Genomic DNA, 22,330 nt, shown 5'->3' with positions numbered 1-22,330 from the left:
GTTTTTAAACCCTGTGTCTGCAGTTCACCTAAACAACACTAGGTCAAGAGGACAATAAATCACACACCACTTTATAATCTTATTAATTTGGTTGTAAGCCCTCTGGTGTGGGAATAGGATCTAAAAGCAATTAGAAAAGCAATTTAGTTGCTTTTCCAATTGCGATTTCTATTAGAAGTATAAAAGAGAGGAAATGTACGATTTGAAAACAAACAAAACTTCTTAACTCTATAGAACTGCAGATATATAATTCATCTAAAAGCGGATTCTCCAATTAAATGTCTCTATTTTTCTGTACATTGGAGACAGCAGCTGGGTAGATTTCAGATATCAAGCATGTGCATATGGTCTTAGATAATTGCAACGTTTTTCGGAATGAAGGACAAGAACGAATTGAACGAATTGAATGAACCTACCCCTGTAATTGGCTCTGTAGCCTTCTGTCACTTCATTTCCTACCATTACATTTCCTGTTTACATACATTTAAACACAGAATGGTCCAGTGTGAACATGCAATTAACCACAACTGTTCTGAAAATGGTTAATTGCCTGTGAGTGTAAATGCCCTAGAACAGGCGTCTTTACTTTAACTGACATCTTGGTCTGACAGATTTTATTATCAAGTCTTTGTGGCCTTACAGCTTGGAGGAAAATAAAATCCATGGCCATGACCTGTGTTAAAGTTACAGCCTGTATAAAAAGGTAGCTCTTTCATTAGATGATGGACAGAGGGGAGGCGAATGAGAGTAAACATAAAGAGTTTAGTGCACTCCTTGTATTTGTGCATTCAGTTAAAATTTACATGTGACTTTATGCGTGTGTTTGAGCACAGAAAGGATGCTTGGTTTGTGACCATAATGTAAGTGTTTGCCATCGTGAGTGCGCATGCTTTTGTCTACTCAGTAAGCTTTTATAGTAATTGAGGGAACCCTTCACAAGCCCAGTGACACCACCCGCACCCCACTGACATTAGCTGCTCAGCCACTATTTCTGTAGACAACCATTGTTTCTATCCCTTCACAAAGCCATCACAGTGAGTAAGACGTGCAAGTCGGTGTGGGTCAATCCATTACCCTAACTTTGTCTCCTTGTTTGGCCTTGAGCTGCATTTCACTACCTCCGAGCTTCTGTCAAGATTAAAGTGCCTTTCCACAGGGGAATACTGGTGAAACTTTCTTTTCTATGATATTGCTTTGTTTTATTTCAGTCTGTTTGACCATTTGAACACTGCGAATGTGATCAGTCAAACGTTATATGGGGAAAGCTGAAATTGGCATTCACAGAACAATTGTACACGGCTGTGTTTTTCAGTGGTACTAAATGATGTAGTAACATACCTCTAACTAGCACACAGAGCATTAGTCGATTCCCATTGTGGAAGCTATTGGGCATTGAAATTAATAAATATATAAACAAATGTATTCATTTATTTATTTATTTGAACAAAACAGTGTGATGAGTTCTACTTCAGAGAACAGACTTCCATGAGCAGTTGTACCATTTCTATTGACTTTTGCAACAAACCTGCAGAGCGCAGGATACACACTGGGAAGCTCCCTTCCTAGAAGCTATTCACGCAGTTCTGAAGCCTGCAGATTCTGAAATATTACGTGATGTTTTCTTGTGACTGGTTTAAGAAAGTACAAGAGTTATTTTCAGGTTGTTCAACGCATTAGAGCAGTGTTTCCAAAGCTACTCTATCATCACCTTATCCTACACACATCCCAGTAAGCTTCCGTTTAACATGCCAACTTCTCTCCCATGATAAATATCTGTAGACAGAGGTTAAGCGGCTAATTTCATTTCCTATACCTTAGCTTGGAAATAAGATCCCTGGCAGAGCCAAAGGGCAACCAAAACAACCAATCTATAACCCTGTCAGTAGCAATAAGATCATATATCATACTGGCAAATGATTCTGGGGTGTGCAGAAGCAGTGTTAACCCAAGTCATATCTACACAGGCCAAACTTGAAACAGGGTTGGATTCATAAATCAGCAGTACAATGAATTGCATTCTCAAGGCTTTGAGGAGGGCTTTTCAGCAAAGGACAGTGCAAAACGAGATGATTTTGTTAAACGTTTGTGTGGCTGTGTGTATTATGGTCCTGTCACCTGTTTAAGACTCTAATAAAAACAAAAGGGCCACTGTTAAACTGTCTACCTTTACTTTTTTCTCTTTCTCTCCCTTTAGGCCATCCACACAGTCCTCTAAATAAGGTCACCTTGACACTGATTACTATCAGCACATGTGTCATTGCCATTGTCTATGCTACGCAGGATTCCTGCCCCCTCACTGTTAAGGTCACCCTCCATGTGCCAGAGCATTTTGTTGCGGATGGTAAGTGCAGGGCATTTATTAGACCTTGGCAGAACATTTAACGAGTAAAGCATCAAAAAGTGTTTACTTTTGCTGGAAACTGACTTCACTACACATCACTGTTTTTATGCACTCTTTCATTTTGATTCAAATTACATGATATGATATGAAAATCTTAGTAGATCTGACAGCTCACAGAACTCCTGGGTCCAATTTACACAGATCTGTTTGCTGACTGGAAACCCGCAAATACTAAAATCAAACATGGAGATGAAGATGCAAGGATTTATTATACTTACATTAAACCCATCAAAATGTTACTAAGATGCAGTGTGGTTATTTAGCCCAAGCAGCAGTTTGAAAACATCTAATACAAGCGATATGCTAGATTTGTGGAGCATGTTATCATAATAGCCATTATCCCACATAGTATAGCATCTTATTGTTTTGTTTGTTTCCAACAATAACTGGTTACAGTTGTCAGTCGAGCAGCGTACTGTAGAGATAACTGTCGAGTTGCATGTTGTTGTTGAGCACTGAAACGCATTATGTCATTAGTTTAGTCTTTGTTGTTAGGAGGAACAGCTAATGGACCGGGGCTAGCTCAACATTCTCCGTTTCTGTTTTCACATGGCCTGCATTAAACTCCCCACCCCCTCAACCGTGATTTGTGGTTTTCAATTTCAATGCCTTTCAGTTTCAGTGCCCCCTTTCCACGACTGATAAGGTACAAAAGATGAACATTCATCCAACAAAAGAGAAAATCATGTTCTAGAACCGAAAAATGAACAAAAATCAGAACAATAAAGCCCACGCGCTGAAAGCTCGCAATGGAAGAAAAAAAGATTGATTATCACCACAAAAAACTGAGTGACATTTAAAGCCATTAAAGTGATGAAGAGCATTGTGCACACACTATGGCTATTATTATTTTTCGTTTTTCAACTGAGCTTTTAGTATTTAGCCCCTTTTTCATGTGACTGCATGCTGTAGATTAAAATATTAACCTATTGTTTTTATCTTTTCAGTTAGCCGGATACAAACAATGCATATTCATCTAATGTTGCATAAGAACTCCAAGATATAGTTCTGCTGTATCAGTGCCATATTAGAAGCTGGCTTCACAGACAGAAAGTATGCTTTCCAAAAAAAATAAAAACTAAATAAATAGTCAGTGAAATCGAATATAAAGAACTTCTCTGTCAATAAGGAGTTGATACCGTTTCCTGTCAATTTATATGCTCACATGGGGACACAAAAACATTTGTTGTTGACAAAAGAAGTTTAAATTCACAAAAATGGAGTTTGTAAGCAACAGACCCATGCAACAGCTTAGAGTATTATTTAATCTGTTTAAAATTCCTTGTTGACAGTGAGCTAATTGTAAATTGGGTCTGTGTGTTGACACGATACTGCAAAACAAACCTTACTAGGAGAAGAGAGAAAACTTGAATATGTACAAGGAACTAAGTGAAGTAAGAGAGAGTGAAGAGCTGAGGCAATTTAACTAATGATTGATACATCTCTGAAAGATTTCACATATCAGTCAAAAAGGCATTTCTGCCATTGAGGTCTCATTTCTTGTCCTCCCACGCTCTCAGAATTTGTGTGCCCGTGGACACTTCATGAAAACGGAGGCGTGCATAAAATATATATTCTGTAACTATTGGATATCTACAGTAAAATAAACATACCGTTAGAGTATTTTGACATTGACGCAGTTTGTTTTTTCCCTCTGTATACCACCACAGTGGATATGAAGTGAAAGAATCAAGATGTGATTAGAGTGCAGACTATCGGTTTTCATTTAACGTGATTAACAAAATTATCACATGAATTTTGTTTAGAAATTAGCTATTTTTATTCATAGGGCCCTATTTTCAGATTCTAAAGTAGTTGGGTAATTGCCTAATGAACAAAAGCTGCTTCCTCTTATTTCATGTCAAATTAAGCAGATAAAAGCCACAGTAAGGTCTAGCCAAGTGAAAAGTACTCAAGGAAAGAGGCAAATAATTGTCAATGTGTAAAGATGGCGTGATGTTTCAGAGCGCTTACAACAAGATGCTTTTTTGTTACTGCTGACAAAATGTAAGGCTGTCATATCCATATACAAACAGCAACAAAAGGTGGCCACAATAAAGACTTGGCACAAAATAGGAACCTGTCGCCTGTCAATGACTCGAGGATTAAAAACAATGAAGTTTGTCCACTTACTTCTGAGCTTTGTGGGGCAATTACTCAAAAAATGTATTACAAAATAATCACGGTTTTTTTGAGTGTCTATAATGTTGTCTTTTTCTCCCTCTCCATAACACACATAGTGTAGTGTAAATCTCTGCCACTGGCAGCGAGGACGCTTTCAAATTTAATATGGAGAATGATTATTGACTTATTTTAGTAACCTTTTTGACCTTCTACTGCTACTAGCAGTGAGGAATATCAAGTTATACACAATAATTATCTAAATTTTTGGATGCCCCTGAAGCCCTCCTTTGGCCTAATGATCAGCCTGCGAGGTATCAAAAATCATATTTGGAATTTAATGAAATAATCATAGATATTCATGATAAACCAGCACTCGTGTATTTTAATTTTGCCGAGTCCATGAGCTTCGCTGTAGTGCGACACTCACTACTGCATTTAAGCCCCACTACAGAATAAGATATTGGACGAGGAAAATCATGTTGTGCATTCCATACTGCATGTGTGTTTACTGCAGGGTGAACATAAACTGTACACCTCTAAGGAGTTAAGATAAGGGTTTTAGGATTCTAGTTTTGTTTTTCCCCAGCAAACAAACTGTGTGTGCTGGAACTCGGACACAGAAAAGCAGACACCTGAGGCAGAGCAGATGTGGTAAAAGGCAGCTTAACCCTGTAGTCTGGCATGCATACAGTCGGCAGCAGGCAGGCAGTCAGAGCAAACAAACAAATCCAAGAGATAAACAAACAAAACAATTCCAACTGGCAAGCAACACATAACTATAAGTCACTTCAGGAAACGTACAAGCAGACAGACGAAATGCTCTGTTTCTTCTGTCTGCTTATATACTTTATAAGTTGACACAAAGGACGTGAGTTGCTCTATATCTAATATATGCTGGTACGATGCAGGTGAATAGTCAGGTGGTGATATCAGCCATTAGCATGATGAATAAACTGAATGTGAGCAGCCAGTTGCCATGACAGTGAAAGGTAAACAAAAACAACTACAAAGCATTTATAATAATCACTAAGGCTACAGCTAATGGGAGCCTAATGGAAAAAAATGAGATAGATAGAGAGAGAACAGAAGTTTATTTACAGGCAGGTAACAAGAAAGGAAAACTGGAGCAGCAGATTAAGAAGACTCAGATCATTTAGCCAACATTGTGAGATACGCAGCTCAAAATCAACTAGTAGTGGAATTAAGTGTACCGACATATTCTTATGTTTTTATATTGTAATTACTCCAGTGTTGCTTTTCTGTTAACTGACATTCACTTTAGAGTCATGGTGTAAATACCTTAATTATATTTGCAAAAATAGTCATATTTTAAATGTGAGTGTCTGTCAAAGAATCTAATCAATTAGATACCCAGTCATGTAACTCAATTATCAAAAACATGACATTGTGTAGATAATTGAAATAATACAGCAGTATACAATAGAGGAAAGCACAAACAACTTATTAACGAAAAATAACACAAAATTATATGTGTCAATAAGTCAATGAAATTTTTTGTTGCACCCATTCATTATTACTGTCATTATTTTGATTACCGCATTGACACTGATATACAATGCTTTCTTTTTCTCCCCATTCTTCTGCATTTGAATCATAATCTGCAGAGCTAAGTGAACAATGCTCCTACTCCCCAAGTGGGATTTCTTTACAGGACTCAGAGAAGGCTGCATATCAGCTCTCTCCTCAGCATGTTAGCAGAAGAATTTACTTCTGCCAGTATCACTGTAAATGAGACCTACTGGCAGAAAGGGGCCTTGTCATGCTTACCTTTGGTCACTTTGACCTCGTAAAGGCTTTTAGCGATTTATTTTGGGCTTCTGGCATTTTGCTGGGTACTGAACACTTTACTTTCAAGAACACCAGCGATCTTTCATATCTATTGAAGATTGTTACCATGGTTATTTTGCTATGACTTATACAGAATTATGCACTTATTAATTGAAAATGTTCAAAACATATTGATTGATTCAAAATGTGTTTTACGCCAGACACTTAAACCAATAAACAATGTGGGATCATCTGACAAGCTATCAAATGTAACAGACAAAAACATGCAGGTCATTGGTCTCGATAAGATTGAATGCTAACACATGGTTTGGTACTTAATTTTTAGGGAAAACCAAGTACATTTGTTGAAGGCTTTGTGTTGGTCACACTGTACTGTGGCAGTGTTTTTCTGTCAAATGAAAAGAAGCAGCTGATGACTTTTCATGTGTAGGAGGAAACAAATGGCAGTGTATTCTGTCAGGACCAAAATGTTAAAAGGGTAAAATAAATAAATAACAGAGAGAGAACAGATGAGTTTTGGGATGTCATTGCTTTGTTTGTTACAGAATGTAAAGGCAAAACATTATTTGTTATTCTCATATGAGCTGTATATTTTACCACAGCACAAAGGACTTGCACACATCCATCTGATGCAGTTCATCTAGCTGTACCGAACCTGTTTGTTTTGTTTTAATATATAGATGTTCTAATACATTTTGAATTCACCTGGACAAAGAAATATATACTGTTAATGCTTCTGCAAATGTACCGTCCATGACCCATAATATAGCTGTATAAGAATCCAGAAAGCCTTCGCACAGCTCCCTTTGGAACCAAAACTCATTGGCAACAATTAGAGATAATCTTGTTCGGTGATTGGAGTTTAACGATTGGTCTGAGAGCAGTAAGAAAGAAAGGTAAGTCAGCATCATTAAGCATAGCGTTTACTGATTGACTCGTGAAACCCTTTTAGCCCCTCTACTGCAATTACCAACAAAACCCAATCTATACACATTATAGGTCTTAATTTTCTCATTTAAATTCAGTCTGGTCAGATGGGAAATGAAATTACAGTGAAAACAAAAGATTTAGCTACTTTCCAATTGATTTTGCAATAGAACCTCAAACCTAGAGCATAAATACAACACAATCACATCTGTTCTACTTTTCTGTGGTTTGTTTGTTTATTTTTGCCTTTTTTTCATGCAAAATAATTGGCTCCTGTTTTGTTTTGTTTTTCTTTTTTTCAGGAAGTAGTTTTGTGGTGAGCATGGGCAGTTTCTTGGATGTTTCTAATTGGTTAAATCCAGCAAAGCTAACTCTCTACTATCAGACCAATTCATCCACACAATGGGTCCAGGATTACTGCGGCCAGAGGACCACTGAACCCTGTGAGCAGATTTGTGATCAGGACACAGGTTGGTGCATACAAATATGCAGACACTGACGTCTAACCATTAAGCCTTAACCCTTGTTTTTAGCATTTTTTTTTAAAGTGGTAAGTACTTCAACAGTGGAAAAAGTGCAGGTGTATATAGAAGACATTACAATGAGATCTCTATCTTGATGTTTTACTGATTAACATAACATGTGCTAACTTTTAGTTGTATTTTGTGACATAAACCCAAAAGTTAAAGTAAGCTAAAAAAAAAAAATAAAATAAAATAAAGCTGAAACAGTCGATGTCGTCTGGTTCAGAGTCATGAGATTTACACCACCACTCACGACCCTGTGTTTTTCATGTGGACTTTTTCTCATTTATAAACAGTATAAACATGGCTCTTTATGTTCAATATTGATACCGCTTGTCAGTAAGGGCATAGACACCAGAGTGTACCGTGTCGGAGATGTCAGTGCCTTTGGCAGTATTTGAGTCCCTCCGCAGGAGAATGTTTTGCTATAAAATGATAGACATGCTATTCCCATAAATTTGTAAAGTTGTCATATTGAAACTGCGTAAACAATGGAATTAACAAGAAACCGGCAGCACTGTCAGTGAAGAGGCCACGTAGAAATACAAGTGTGTAACAGAGATTGTCACTGTTTGCATTCATCACAATAATTATATAAAAGCTATCCAACTTTATTCCACACTTTAAATGAAAAATCGAAAGAAAACAAGACAGAATCAATAGATCAATTATACGGTAGGTTTTTTCTGTAAAACATTTCATCCTTACTTTGCTTTAACTTTTGGTTGGCCTAAAAGCACCGAAAGGAGCTGAAACTATGTTTTCATCATGTTATAAATAAAATGGGAGTTAATGTATATTCCACATTATTTTGTAAGTCTTCTTTCTGTGCTGTAGGGAAAGAGAGGAACTAGTCAAGCTGAGCAAAGGTGTGTGGTTAATTTCTTGAGTAAATTACTCAAATAATAGTAACAAAAGTTCTTACATCAGAGCTCAGCATATGAGGCAACAGCATTTCTACTATGTAAGCAAAGGTCCTTAATGTCTTTTGCCCCATTCAGGAAAATCACCAGCTGCCACTGCAGTGTGCTGCAGTGTGTATACAATCACCCTGTATGGTTTTACACCTACATTTGCTGACATTAAAACTTTACCAACAAATGCTAAGTATGCAGCATGATGATATTTATCTTGCCTTGAGTGTCCTAATTCCCTTGTGTTTTTCATGCCCAAGTAGATAAAGTCTAAGCTCATTAGAATGGATTACATCTGTAATGTATGTGAAATTTATGTAACCCTGGTCAAGGACGTGTTGAGGGCTAATGCATAATGTATTAGAGTTCCAGACACTCAACGCAGTGAGTACACAGGAAGATGCCAGAGATGGAGCTGCACGCATGTATTTGTGAAATCTTAGTGTGTGCACTTAGGTATTTCATAGGTCTGCATCTGCACATTATATTTACTCATTCAAATCCAAGTATGCTGAGCATTTTGGCTTTATTAGCACTAGAGTCTAGCTCTGCTCTCATCTTTCTGCATCCATTTCTCTTTTCATCTGTCCTTTATAGAAGATTATTTAATCAATGACAGCATGCGCGTTTGTTGTATCTCCTCAGGGCAATCACATCCATCCAGAAGTAGAATGAAAGGTGCTCTTCAAAGAAGCTTTCCATTTCTATAACTAATGTAAAATATAGCACACTTATACCCAAGCAAGCATACATATATTTTTGAGACTGAAGGACTTGTTTAGCATATAAAAACATAACTATAAGTGCACTTGCGATGTTTACTTGGATGTAAAAAAAAAAGACAAGTAAAATGGCCAGACCCGGATGGATGGATGGATGGATGGATGGATGGATGGATGGATGGATGGATGGATAGATAGATAGATAGATAGATAGATAGACCACTCACAGGGCTACCAAATATTACAACATTGAAAAACTGACTGATATGGATGACAGGAAAAATATATATAAGAAGAAACATTGACTTGAATCTAATACAAGCTGTGAATGGTGGCATTGTTTTCTGTTGGCTTATGGGCAGAAATGATAAAGTTAAGGTTTAATTGCCAACAAATACTTATTATACCAAGCAACAATACCAATAACAAAAACAACACTAAAACTTTGTTTCATTAATAAACATATGTTATACAGGGAGTGCAGAATTATTAGGCAAATGAGTATTTTGTCCACATCATCCTCTTCATGCATGTTGTGTTACTCCAAGCTGTATAGGCTCGAAAGCCTACTACCAATTAAGCATATTAGGTGATGTGCAACTTTGTAATGAGAAGGGGTGTGGTCTAATGACATCAACACCCTATATCAGGTGTGCATAATTATTAGGCAACGTCCTTTCCTTTGGCAAAATGGGTCAAAAGAAGGACTTGACAAGGCTCAGAAAAGTCAAAAATAGTGAGATATCTTGCAGAGGGATGCAGCAGTCTCAAAATTGCAAAGCTTCTGAAGCGTGATCATCGAACAATCAAGCGTTTCATTCAAAATAGTCAACAGGGTCGCAAGAAGCGTGTGGAAAAACCAAGGCGCAAAATAACTGCCCATGAACTGAGAAAAGTCAAGCGTGCAGCTGCCAAGATGCCACTTGCCACCAGTTTGGCCATATTACAGAGCTGCAACATCACTGGAATGCCCAAAAGCACAAGGTGTGCAATACTCAGAGACATGGCCAAGGTAAGAAAGGCTGAAAGACGACCACCACTGAACAAGACACACAAGCTGAAACGTCAAGACTGGGCCAAGAAATATCTCAAGACTGGTTTTTCTAAGGTTTTATGGACTGATGAAATGAGAGTGAGTCTTGATGGGCCAGATGGATGGGCCCGTGGCTGGATTGGTAAAGGGCAGAGAGCTCCAGTCCGACTCAGACGCCAGCAAGGTGGAGGTGGAGTACTGGTTTGGGCTGGTATCATCAAAGATGAGCTTGTGGGGCCTTTTCGGGTTGAGGATGGAGTCAAGCTCAACTCCCAGTCCTACTGCCAGTTTCTGGAAGACACCTTCTTCAAGCAGTAGTACAGGAAGAAGTCTGCATCCTTCAAGAAAAACATGATTTCCATGCAGGACAATGCTCCATCACACGCGTCCAAGTACTCCACAGCGTGGCTGGCAAGAAAGGGTATAAAAGAAGAAAAACTAATGACATGGCCTCCTTGTTCACCTGATCTGAACCCCATTGAGAACCTGTGGTCCATCATCAAATGTGAGATTTACAAGGAGGGAAAACAGTACACCTCTCTGAACAGTGTCTGGGAGGCTGTGGTTGCTGCTGCACGCAATGTTGATGGTGAACAGATCAAAACACTGACAGAATCCATGGATGGCAGGCTTTTGAGTGTCCTTGCAAAGAAAGGTGGCTATATTGGTCGCTGATTTGTTTTTGTTTTGTTTTTGAATGTCAGAAATGTATATTTGTGAATGTGGAGATGTTATATTGGTGTCACTGGTAAAAATAAATAATTGAAATGGGTATATATTTGTTTTTTGTTAAGTTGCCTAATAATTATGCACAGTAATAGTCACCTGCACACACAGATATCCCCCTAAAATAGCTAAAACTAAAAACAAACTAAAAACTACTTCCAAAAACATTCAGCTTTGATATTAATGAGTTTTTTGGCTTCATTGAGAACATGGTTGTTGTTCAATAATAACATTATTCCTCAAAAATACAACTTGCCTAATAATTCTGCACTCCCTGTACAGTGTATACTCTATACTGAATACCATAAATGCAGGTTTAGATATTTAAATCGGTCATTTTTTACTCCCAGCATGCATGCAAACGCATTTTTCTTGTCCTTTATAATAGCAAGAGGTATGTTTTCAGGATGGTTTCACACAGCATTTCTATTATCTCCATCAATCCAGCTTCAGTGTCATGTCGGATGACAGGCACTGTTGACTACTAGACACTGTATCGTTGTATCTGGATAATCAGTCATCTGTGCCTTCACCTTCCCTCCTTGATCAAGTGCTACAGTGGAGGTCAGTAGACACATACATGATGCAACACTTCCTGCTGTCTGATAGCTGGGCAATAGATAACTTTAATTATACTTGGAACTATAATATCTGCCTATGTATATATACGTTGGGACAAATAACAGCTAAAAATCCTTTGAAAATTACTTAAAATGAATGTCAGATAATATCATGACTCAAGTTACCACTTTATTATCCTTTCACAGTCATGCTCCCTAAACATAGGCTGTCGCTAAAACCTTTCCATTTCTCATCATGCATAACTTCCTAAAGACTCACAGACCTCGTTGGCTGCTTTTGTTTTCCTCATTTAAAACGTTTTCTCTCTGGCTCCTCCAGCCGCAAGTAATTGGAAATGAAACTGTTGAGGTGTGTAACATGTACAGTATACTATACCCCTGGTTTAGCTTTTCATTTCGAGCACATACTGTGCTCATAAGCACGCGTCCGGACACACACTAAAATGCACACAAACACATACATGTAAGATGGCGCCGGTGAGGTCGGCTGCCGTCACGACTGCTCCGACCACTTTTTCTTTGTTTTTTAAGTTAGTTTTCAGCGTTTCTAAATCGGCAAAATCATCACCATTGGGTACATTAGGTATGACAGTGACACTCTTGTTTCTATTGGTATACAATGTACTCACAATTCGAAGTTTTTAACTCCGGATCCGAGCTGGCCGAGTGAGATCTTGAGGGAGAACAAAGGGAAGCGGCGGCGGCCTAGAGGTAAGCGAGCCGGCGTCAGGAACAGGCTGAGAGCTCGTGCACACCGCACACCTCTGCCTAGCATCCTGCTCGCCAACGTCCAGTCACTGGAGAACAAGCTTGATGACCTCAGGGCCAGGATAAAGTTCCAGAGAGACATTCGGGGCTGCAATCTCCTCTGCTTCACCGAGACATGGCTGAACCCAGCGGTGCCGGACCATGCCATCCAGCCGGCCGAGTTCTTCTCGGTTCACCGCATGGACAGGACACGGGACTCGGGGAAGTCAAGGGGAGGCGGCGTGTGTTTAATGGTGAACAACAATTGGCACAACAGTGCGAACGCTGTTCCTCTCACACGCTCCTGCACACCAAATCTGGAACTACTGTCCATCATGTGTCGTCCTTTTTATCTACCTCGGGAATTTACATCGGTCATTGTAAGTGCCGTTTATATTCCACCACAAGCGGACACGGTCACCACCTTATGCGAGCTGCATGAGGCACTCACACAGCACCAGACACAACACCGGGACGCTGCGCTTATTGTGACGGGGGACTTTAATAGCGCCAACCTCAAACGTGCAGCACCGAACTTTTATCGACACATCACCTGCCCCACCAGAGGTGAAAGGACACTGGACCACTGCTACACTACGGTCAAGGATGGCTACAAGGCACAATCTCGCCCTCCGTTTGGCAAATCCGATCACGCCGCCATCTTCCTCATGCCAAAATACAAACAAAGGCTGAAACAGGAAGTTCCGGTTCAGAGGAAGGTCGCGCGCTGGACGGATTAATCGGTGGCCGCTTTACAGGACGCACTCGATGACGCAGACTGGGGCATGTTCAGAAACAGCTCCGATGATGATGTCAACGTGTTTACGGAAGCGGTTGTGGGATTCATCGGGAAACTAGCGGATGATACCGTGGAGACAAAGACTATCACAACGTTTCCCAACCAGAAGCCGTGGGTGGATAAAACCATCCGCGACGCTCTGAGATCCCGCACCGCTGCCTACAACACGGGACTCATGACGGGGGACATGGACCCGTACAAAGCCGCGTCATATAACGTGCGGAGGGCGGTGAAAGAGGCGAAGCAGCGCTACGGGAGGAAACTAGAGTCACAACTCCAACAGAGTGACTCTAGGAGCCTGTGGCGGGGACTAAGGACAATAACGGACTATAAAGCCCCAACAACCGGTATGACGAACGCGGCCGTGACTCTGGCAGACAAGTTGAACATTTTCTATGCTCGCTTTGAGGCTGCAGCTAAGGACTCCAACGATGCTAGTGTTAGCGGCGCTAACGGCTGCAGACAGGAAGATACTGGCAGCACCGGAAACGTGCTCGTCATCTCCGAGCATGATGTGAGGAGAGCCTTCAAGAGAGTGAACACCAGGAAAGCAGCAGGACCAGACGGCATCCCAAGTCGTATCCTCAGAGACTGCGCATACCAGCTAGCTCCTGTGTTCACTGAGATATTCAACATCTCTTTATCTCAGTCGGTGATCCCCACATGCTTCAAAGAGTCCATCATTGTTCCTGTCCCGAAGAAACCCCACCCTGCTTCTCTCAATGACTATCGCCCTGTAGCCCTCACCTCAGTAGTGATGAAGTGCTTTGAACGCCTGGTCAGAGACTTCATCATTTCTTCACTACCAGACACACTGGACCCACTACAGTTCGCTTACCGTCCAAATCGTTCCACAGACGATGCCATCTCTCATCTCCTCCACACATCACTCACTCACTTGGACACTAGAAGGGGGAATTATGTTAAAATGCTCTTCATAGACTACAGCTCTGCATTTAATACCATAATTCCCTCCACACTCACCACCAAGCTGGAGCATCTGGGACTCAGCTCATCTATGTGTCAGTGGATCTCCAACTTCCTAACTGGCAGACCACAGGCAGTAAGGATGGGCGGACATGTCTCAGCCTCCACCACTCTCAGCACTGGAGCCCCCCAGGGGTGTGTTCTGAGCCCCCTGCTGTACTCTCTGTACACATATGACTGTGTGGCCACTACCAGCTCCACCACCATCATCAAGTTTGCTGACGACACCGTCGTGGTGGGCCTGATCTCTGATAACAACGAGACGGCCTACCTGAAGGAGATTAGGAATCTGGAGAACTGGTGCCAGAGGAACAACCTCCTAAACGTCAGTAAGACAAAGGAGCTGATAGTGGACTTCAGCACTAAGCAGGAGAGGAACTACCAGACCCCTGTCATCAACGAGTGCCCAGTGGAGAGAGTGGACAGCTTCAAATACCTCGGAGTTCACATCACGCAGGACCTGTCATGGTCCTGTCACATCAACACCGTGGTGAAAAAGGCCCGTCAGCGTCTCTACCACCTCAGACGCTTGAGAGACTTCCAACTGCCCTCCAAGGTGCTCAGGAACTTTTACTCGTGCACCATAGAGAGCATCCTGACGGGAAACATCTTAACCTGGTTCGGGAACAGCACCATGCAGGACAGACGAGCTCTACAGAGGGTTGTGCGGTCAGCTGAGCGCACCATCCGCTCTGAGCTCCCTGACCTGCACTCAATCTACAGCAGGCAGTGCTGGACCAAGGCCAGGAAGATCGTGAAGGACCTCAGCCATCCCAACAACAGACTGTTCTCTCTGTTGAGGTTAGGAAAGCGATTCCGCTCCCTGAAGACCAACACAGAGAGACTGAGGAGGAGCTTCTTCCCGCAGGCGATACGGTCTCTCAATCACACCACCACACAGTACTGACCCACACATATAGTTCTTACACACACACACTGGACTTTCTGGACATTGTTTTCACTTCATCACTTAAATCACTTTAAGCATATTCGCACTGCACAAGACACTAAATAATGTGGATTGCACAACACTGGTCACTATATTCTTCATTTCCAGTTAGTCCTTGTACAGCTGCTGTTATTGTGTATATATTTATTTATTTATTTATATTTCTTCATACATTCTTATATAGTTCTATACTGTGTATTTTGTTGTACAGTTATTTCATTTTTAACCTTAATTTTTTTTATATTTTATTCCTTCCTAGTTAAATTTACCCTTTTTAATTTTTCATATTTATTTCTTATTCATAGTCTTTTCCTTTTTTTTTTCTTTAGGTCATGAGCAGTTGTCTAAGCATTTCACTGCATATCGTACTGTGTATGACTGTGTACGTGACAAATAAAATTTGAATTTGATACAGCTCAAAGGAAACACTTATATTTTATCTGCCCAATGATAATGCCTAAGGCCTTCTCCAATATTATAACAAGTGCAAATAGGCACCAGAACAACAGTAAGTCTTTTCTGTGCTAATATCATAAACCTTAAAATTTGAAAATTATCCAGGCAGCCAGAGATATTATTATGATGACATTGTTTATAGCATCAGTTTAATACAAGAGGAAGAGAGATGGTTCGTGCGATCAAGCACCTGCCATTGTTATACATTTCACGTTCTTAATTTATAAGAGGAGAAAGTGAGAGAGCAAAAGAATGAGACAGAGAATGAGGAAAGGATGGTGACAAATTTTATTGACAATTTTAAACTGGTGTTTACAGAGGATGTCATTATCGCTAGGTGGTGTGAGGCTGTGTGCCTGTTTAGACACCTGGCTGAAATGTACAGGGAAGGGACTCTCTGAGCACAGTTAAATAATTGGTTTTAACAAATGGCTATTTGGAAGCATTTAGCTCTTAATTAGACCTACACTATATTTTGATTATTCAACCATTTCTTGGGAGTCACTGAGTTAACACTGAGTTAACATGCTCTTTCAAAGCCCTGAGAGAAGGACGTACATGGAAACATTAAATTTGCACTGATCCATCCAAAAGAAAAAAAGAGACTAGCTGTCAATACACATTTTAGTGGTTAGAGTTGTTCAAGGTTAACACGAGCAGAAAGTTTTACTCAACCTGAAAAAATACAAACATCAGATCAAAACAAGAGTTAAAGCCATTAAAATTACTTCGTTAAATATCTTTGAACATGTTGTTCTCAAAAATAATAAACAAAGTAAAGTAGCTCATAAGAATATACGTTTAATGACCCAAAACATCAGCAACGAAACCTAAAACAGAGCAGATGAGAGCATGAACCTGCTGAATCTGTTATCTTGATAACAGAAGCCAAGTGTACACTGTGAACGTAAAAGCAGTTACCACACTGCATTAGCAGCTCAGTGATATTCAACTTTAATAACCACACTGTTGCATTTTCTCTTCTGCTCAGAGAGACATTTTACTATTGGCTATCTCCTCCCTGCCACGCTTTTCTGATACGCTCACTGTTGCTGTTGTTCCTCAGATTTAAAAAGAAATTACTACAAGCCATTAATTCTTGCTTCAAATCTTCCTTTTAATATGTTACACCCATTCTGGGTTTTTAGATGGAGATAAAAAACCCAGAGCTTGCAAGTCATGTAAAGGTTAGTTCATTCAGCAGAATGTGTAATCAAGCAGACTTATCTATTTCTGTTAATCACTAGATCCTCCTTTAAATGCGCTTGCAGAAAGGTAAGAGCCCTGCTTCAATGATTATTTACACAGGCTGTTTAAGATTTACAGAAAATGTGCTCCTAGACTGGTGCACTTAATCTGAAACAAGGTAGGAAAGATTTACAGTCCTCCTGCAGCTTTGAGGCCTGTACTGCTGTACAATTCATCTACCTCTCCTGACAATCTAGTGGGAGCACTATGGGTTTTATGTCTAGGCCTTATGTATACCTCTGCCACAGCTGGTATTGTTAATTAAACTGTAAACACAACTTATGATAAAAAAGGAATGTCTAGTTATAACCAGCACAAACCAGTTTCTCTAATATCTGATTCAGGTGATACTGACTGAGGGGGCATGTACTGAGCAAAAATGCATGTTGTTGTTATTATTATTATTGTTTTATTATTATTGTAATTATTGAATAATACACTGGCAAGACAAGAAATATTACCATAGCCAAGATAAAATAGGGGAGAGAGTTTTGCTTTCGCCTTCTAATTAAATCCGAAGCTAAAGGAAAAAAACGTCCAATTCGTGACTTCGATTTGATTCCTCTCAGAAATAGCTATTTACAAAGAGCCGTGTTGTCTCCACAGTTATTATTAGGTCCAAATATCTGTCATCGGGAGCCATTTCAAACAAACATGTAAATCAAAGCAAAACATTACATTTGTAATTGCTGTTAGCAAGATGCACAAATCACTCATGTACTCAAATACTAACTCTCTTAATTATAGTAATTTATCATCAATTTTAACCAAATGGGTTCAGCTGTATTTCTTCTTCAGTACGAATGCTGATGTAGAAACAGAAAGATTATACAATTTGAGCAAGATAGGACCATGTCAAATAAACTGTCCAAAATGACTGTAGGATAATTAAAGTTTAGAATCATGAACTAAAAACAGTGTGACCATTTCTCTCTCTGAATCTCTGGATATGTGGTTAAAAAAATCTAACTATAGAAATCTGTGACATCTTGCTTCATATGAATCACATCATATCACTTTCAATATAAAATTAACTATAAGAGTAGATATATTTGTTGTTGTTGCTTTTATCTGTTTATTTATTCTATTCAAAGAGAAAGTCCATTGAGTTGGCATCAGTGGGAAATGTGGCCAAATTCTAACTGTGATGTAAGCCCTAAACTCTATTACATGACACAGTGCAAGTGAAGCGTTCAGCTAGCGGCTAGAGTCTAGACACACTCAGCCAGTTCACTCAGCAACAGAGCTCCAGCAATTTAAGTATTGCGTAGTTTTCTATTTTGTAAAAATGAAATAAAGTAAAATGAGGTATCTTCTAAACACAAACACAACTGGACTACAGTATTTAACAACACCAGATTCTAAAATCGATGGTGTTTTGCTTCTATTGCATTTTTGCTGATATATGCAACAAAACAAATAATTCAGGTTGCATCACTGTTGCTACTCTGGCACTAACATAATAATGGAAATGTTCCTACCAGACTTCAAGGAGAAAGAAAATAATATAATAATAAGGGTACCTTACCAACATGTGTGGTAACATGTGATGTGACTGCTTATGCACAAGATTGATTTTTCTAAGCGCAGCCTCTGGCAGTCTGAAGGAATGCAGTATAACTAGGTTAAATATGTATGTGAAGACTAGCAATGGGAACGTGAAGTGTGTGTGTGTGTGTGTGTGTGTGTGTGTGTGTGTGTGTGTGTGTGTGTGTGTGTGTGTGTGTGTTTGCAACATGAAAAGGATATCTGTTTGCCAAAAATGAAGGACCACATTCGATGAGCTTTAGTGGCAGAGTAGTAATTTTAACACAAACCTTAATATTTCCCTGAATTTAATGTAGTTTAGTGTAACAAAACCAACCATGGTGTTTTGATATACCAGCTCATAAAGACTACAATCCTGCCAAAAGTGTAAAATCAAAAATTGCATTTGTGAGCAGTATTTGTCCATAGCTAGTGGCGCACTGGCCATCAGGTGTACTGGGACAAAATCTGATTAGCTGGTTTACTGCCAAAAAGTCCATAAAGGCCTGCCTGTCCCTTACTGATCCTCTTTATCCGCCTGCCGTTTGGGTTGTGCATGAGAGCATATTGTTTTCTGAATTTCTTTCCCAATACGTCCCCGTTTAAAAAGGCTGTGTTGGAAGACCGCAGTTAAAGAATGTGGCAATCTGGACAGAAAGGAATATCACAAGTTATTAAAAAGACAGTGATATAAAAAAGTATTTTTGCCTTTTCTAATTTTCTTCATACGTTTCAGATCATCAAACAGTCTTTAATGTTAGACTAATATAAAAAAATTAATTATAAAATGCAGATTTGAAAAGATGAATTAATTCACCAAAACTCATCAAAACCTACCTTGACCTATGTGGAAAAAGTAATTTAGCCCTAAACCTAATAAGTGGTTTTGCCACTCTTGGTAGCAAGAACTGCAGTCACACTTGCTGCTGTGTCCTGCTGTATAACCCAATTGTAATTGAGCCTTAGGCCATTAACTGATGGGCGGACATACTCCTTCAGGAATTTCTGGTAGAGAACTCAAAGAAGGAATTCATGGTTCTCTCTATTACGGCAAGTCAACCAGGTCCTGAAGCAGCAAAGTAGCCCCAAACCATCACCCTACCACCACCATTTTGACAGTTGATATTGTTGTTCTTTTTATGAAATGCTGAGTTTTATGTTAGCAGTAGCAGGCTGCAAACACTGTTCCAGATTTTCTCCATTTGTGGACAGTTGCTAGTCATAAAGCCTTAGAAGTGGCTTAGTAACTCTTTTCAAAGTGATAGATATAAATGACTTTGTTGTATAGTATGTTGCTTTTTGGGATCTTTTAGACTACTTCACATTGTCTGACAGTGATTTCTTGATTTAACATGTCTGGTTGTGTGTGACTAGTAAAATTTAACTCAGCTTTCCAAAAAAAGAGGTTAAACACTTTTAATAACTGCATAATTACACATAGGACCAAATAGGTTTGGTCCTATGTGATCCAAAACATTTCAGTGTGACAAATATGCAAAAATAAGACATCAGGAAGGGGTAAATACTTTTTCACAGCACTCTAAAGTCTTGGATTGGATTAATTAAACTCTATGCTGTTCATTGATCTTTTATATGAAATGGCTGGATGAATGTTGTGATATTTTACTACTACTTTAAAAAATGGAACCATTTCGAGAGCTTTAGTTTTTCATTTAGCAAGGCCACACTGAAAGCTACTCTTTGACAGAATCTTGATGGTGCATCACTCCTTGAGTCAGTCTCAAGACTATAATATCAACCAATGAATTATTAAACGTTAAGTGATAAAATTTGAATGGCCTAGACAGGGTGGCCATTACACATTTTTCCAGGGTTATCCCTTTGTACAGGTCAACAAAAAGCACTTATTCTGGGAGCACTTCAATGCAACGGTTATAGAAGCCATCCTTGGCAAAATCTCACAAATGTATACAATCACTTAAAATGCACTTGCCTCTATTTTATTTATTATACTAGGCAGCATAAAGATCACATCGAAATACTAATTACCCACTGTGACTGATCTGATGAGGAAATTTCAATATTGAAAATAAGGGGTTTTAAACTTCAGTGCTACTCAAGGAAAGCAGCATCAGAAATGTATATCCTAAACTGCTATGCACCAGCAAAAAGCTGCTGTAGCCCTGTCTGAACGTCTCTGTTTGTTCTGCAGTGCAATCTGTCCCACCAGCTGTAGAGAAGCCAGGATAAAAATGCCTTAGTTGAGGATGATGAAAGATTTGTCCTAATATTGGGAGAAAACAGAAAGCCAGTTGTCAGATTCTCAGTGGAATTCATGACACTGATCAGCGCATGTGTAACTAATCACATGTATGCTACTGCTTTGTCTTTTCAATGCTGACTGAGACTTCAGCTGTTTGAAAGGAGATGCACTGATAACAGTCATATTGTATAATTTACTTAATGCAACCAAGGGAGGGATGGAGAGATGGATAGATGGATGGAGAGAGGGATGGAGGGAGAGAGAGAGAGATAGATAGATAGATGGATAAAATACAATGTGCCATGGTTATAGTGCTGCAGCCTCACAGCAAAGGTGTCTCTGCAAAATAAAGCAACATATCAGACAAGTTTGAGTTATTGGAACGATTTAAAAACCCACAAGCTGGAAAGGAAGTGGCGTTTCACTAATTTATAGGAAATTTACCTAGCCTGGAAAGAGTTGATTAATTTATTTTTTTTAAAATGCCCACTGTGAGGCTCATACTAGCTACTATTCATCATTGATAGAAGAAAAGAAAAACGACCCAAGGTTCATAGCCACTCTGACAAAGAGCCATAGCTCTGTTGAACCTTGTATGTTCTTTTCCGTGGTAATGATTTTGTTAACTTCTTTACAAATAAAGTTTTACTCATACTCGCAAAGGCATCATCAAGTACAGCAGCTTTATAAACTGCAAATTTTAATTTAAACTCATTCACTCCTATTGATCTCTCTCAGCATCACCATGTCTACAAACCGCATCTGTAAAAGACTGTTCAGATAACTCAGATAAATTAATGGTTCATTTTTAAATATGATCAATTTATTTTAGATTATGTCTTGATGCATGCTCAATCATCCAGGAAAGTAAATCTCCAAAAGTTGATTCTGTTCATCTACAGTGGGGCAAAAAAGTATTTAGTCAGCCACCGATTGTGCAAGTTCCCCCACTTAAAATGATGACAGAGGTCAGTAATTTGCACCAGAGGTACACTTCAACTGTGAGAGACAGAATGTGAAAAAAAAATCCATGAATCCACATGGTAGGATTTGTAAAGAATTTATTCGTAAATTAGGGTGGAAAATAAGTATTTGGTCACCTCAAACAAGGAAAATCTCTGGCTCTCACAGACCTGTAACATCTTCTGTAAGAAGCTTTTCTGTCCCCCACTCGTTACCTGTATGAATGGCACCTGTTTGAACTCATCATCTGTATAAAAGACACCTGTCCGCAGCCTCAAACAGTCAGACTCCAAACTCCGCCATGGCCAAGACCAAAGAGCTTTCGAAGGACACCAGGAAAAGTATTGTAGACCTGCACCAGACTGGGAAGAGTGAATCTACAATAGGCAAGCAGCTTGGTGTGAAAAACCAACTGTGGGAGCAATGTATGTCTTGTATGGAAGACATACAAGACCACTGATAATCTCCCTCGATCTGGGGCTCCACGCAAGATCTCATCCCGTGGGGTCAAAATGATCATGAGAACGGTGAGCAAAGATCCCAGAACCACACGGGGGGACCTGGTGAATGACCTGCAGAGAGCTGGGACCAAAGTAACAAAGGTCACCATCAGTAACACACTACAACGGCAGGGAATCAAATCCCGCAGTGCCAGACGTGTTCCGCTGC

General features: G+C 39.6%; 1 protein-coding gene across 1 annotated transcript in view; it reads left to right on the top strand.

Moving 5' to 3' along the window:
• astn2 (astrotactin 2) overlaps nucleotides 1-22,330 on the top strand; it is a 303,516-nt gene that overhangs the window by 135,887 nt on the left and 145,299 nt on the right. Inside the window, exons 6-7 of the mRNA XM_012916877.3 lie at nucleotides 2,195-2,341; nucleotides 7,564-7,731. Coding sequence (XP_012772331.2) covers nucleotides 2,195-2,341; nucleotides 7,564-7,731 — 315 coding nt within the window. The remainder of the gene's footprint in view (nucleotides 1-2,194; nucleotides 2,342-7,563; nucleotides 7,732-22,330) is intronic.

Source organism: Maylandia zebra, linkage group LG7 (genome assembly GCF_041146795.1).
Source record: "Maylandia zebra isolate NMK-2024a linkage group LG7, Mzebra_GT3a, whole genome shotgun sequence".
In the NCBI taxonomy this organism is placed as follows: Eukaryota; Metazoa; Chordata; class Actinopteri; order Cichliformes; family Cichlidae; genus Maylandia; species Maylandia zebra.
Note: the sequence above shows the minus strand (reverse complement) of the source record. Positions and strands in the feature narration are given on the sequence as shown.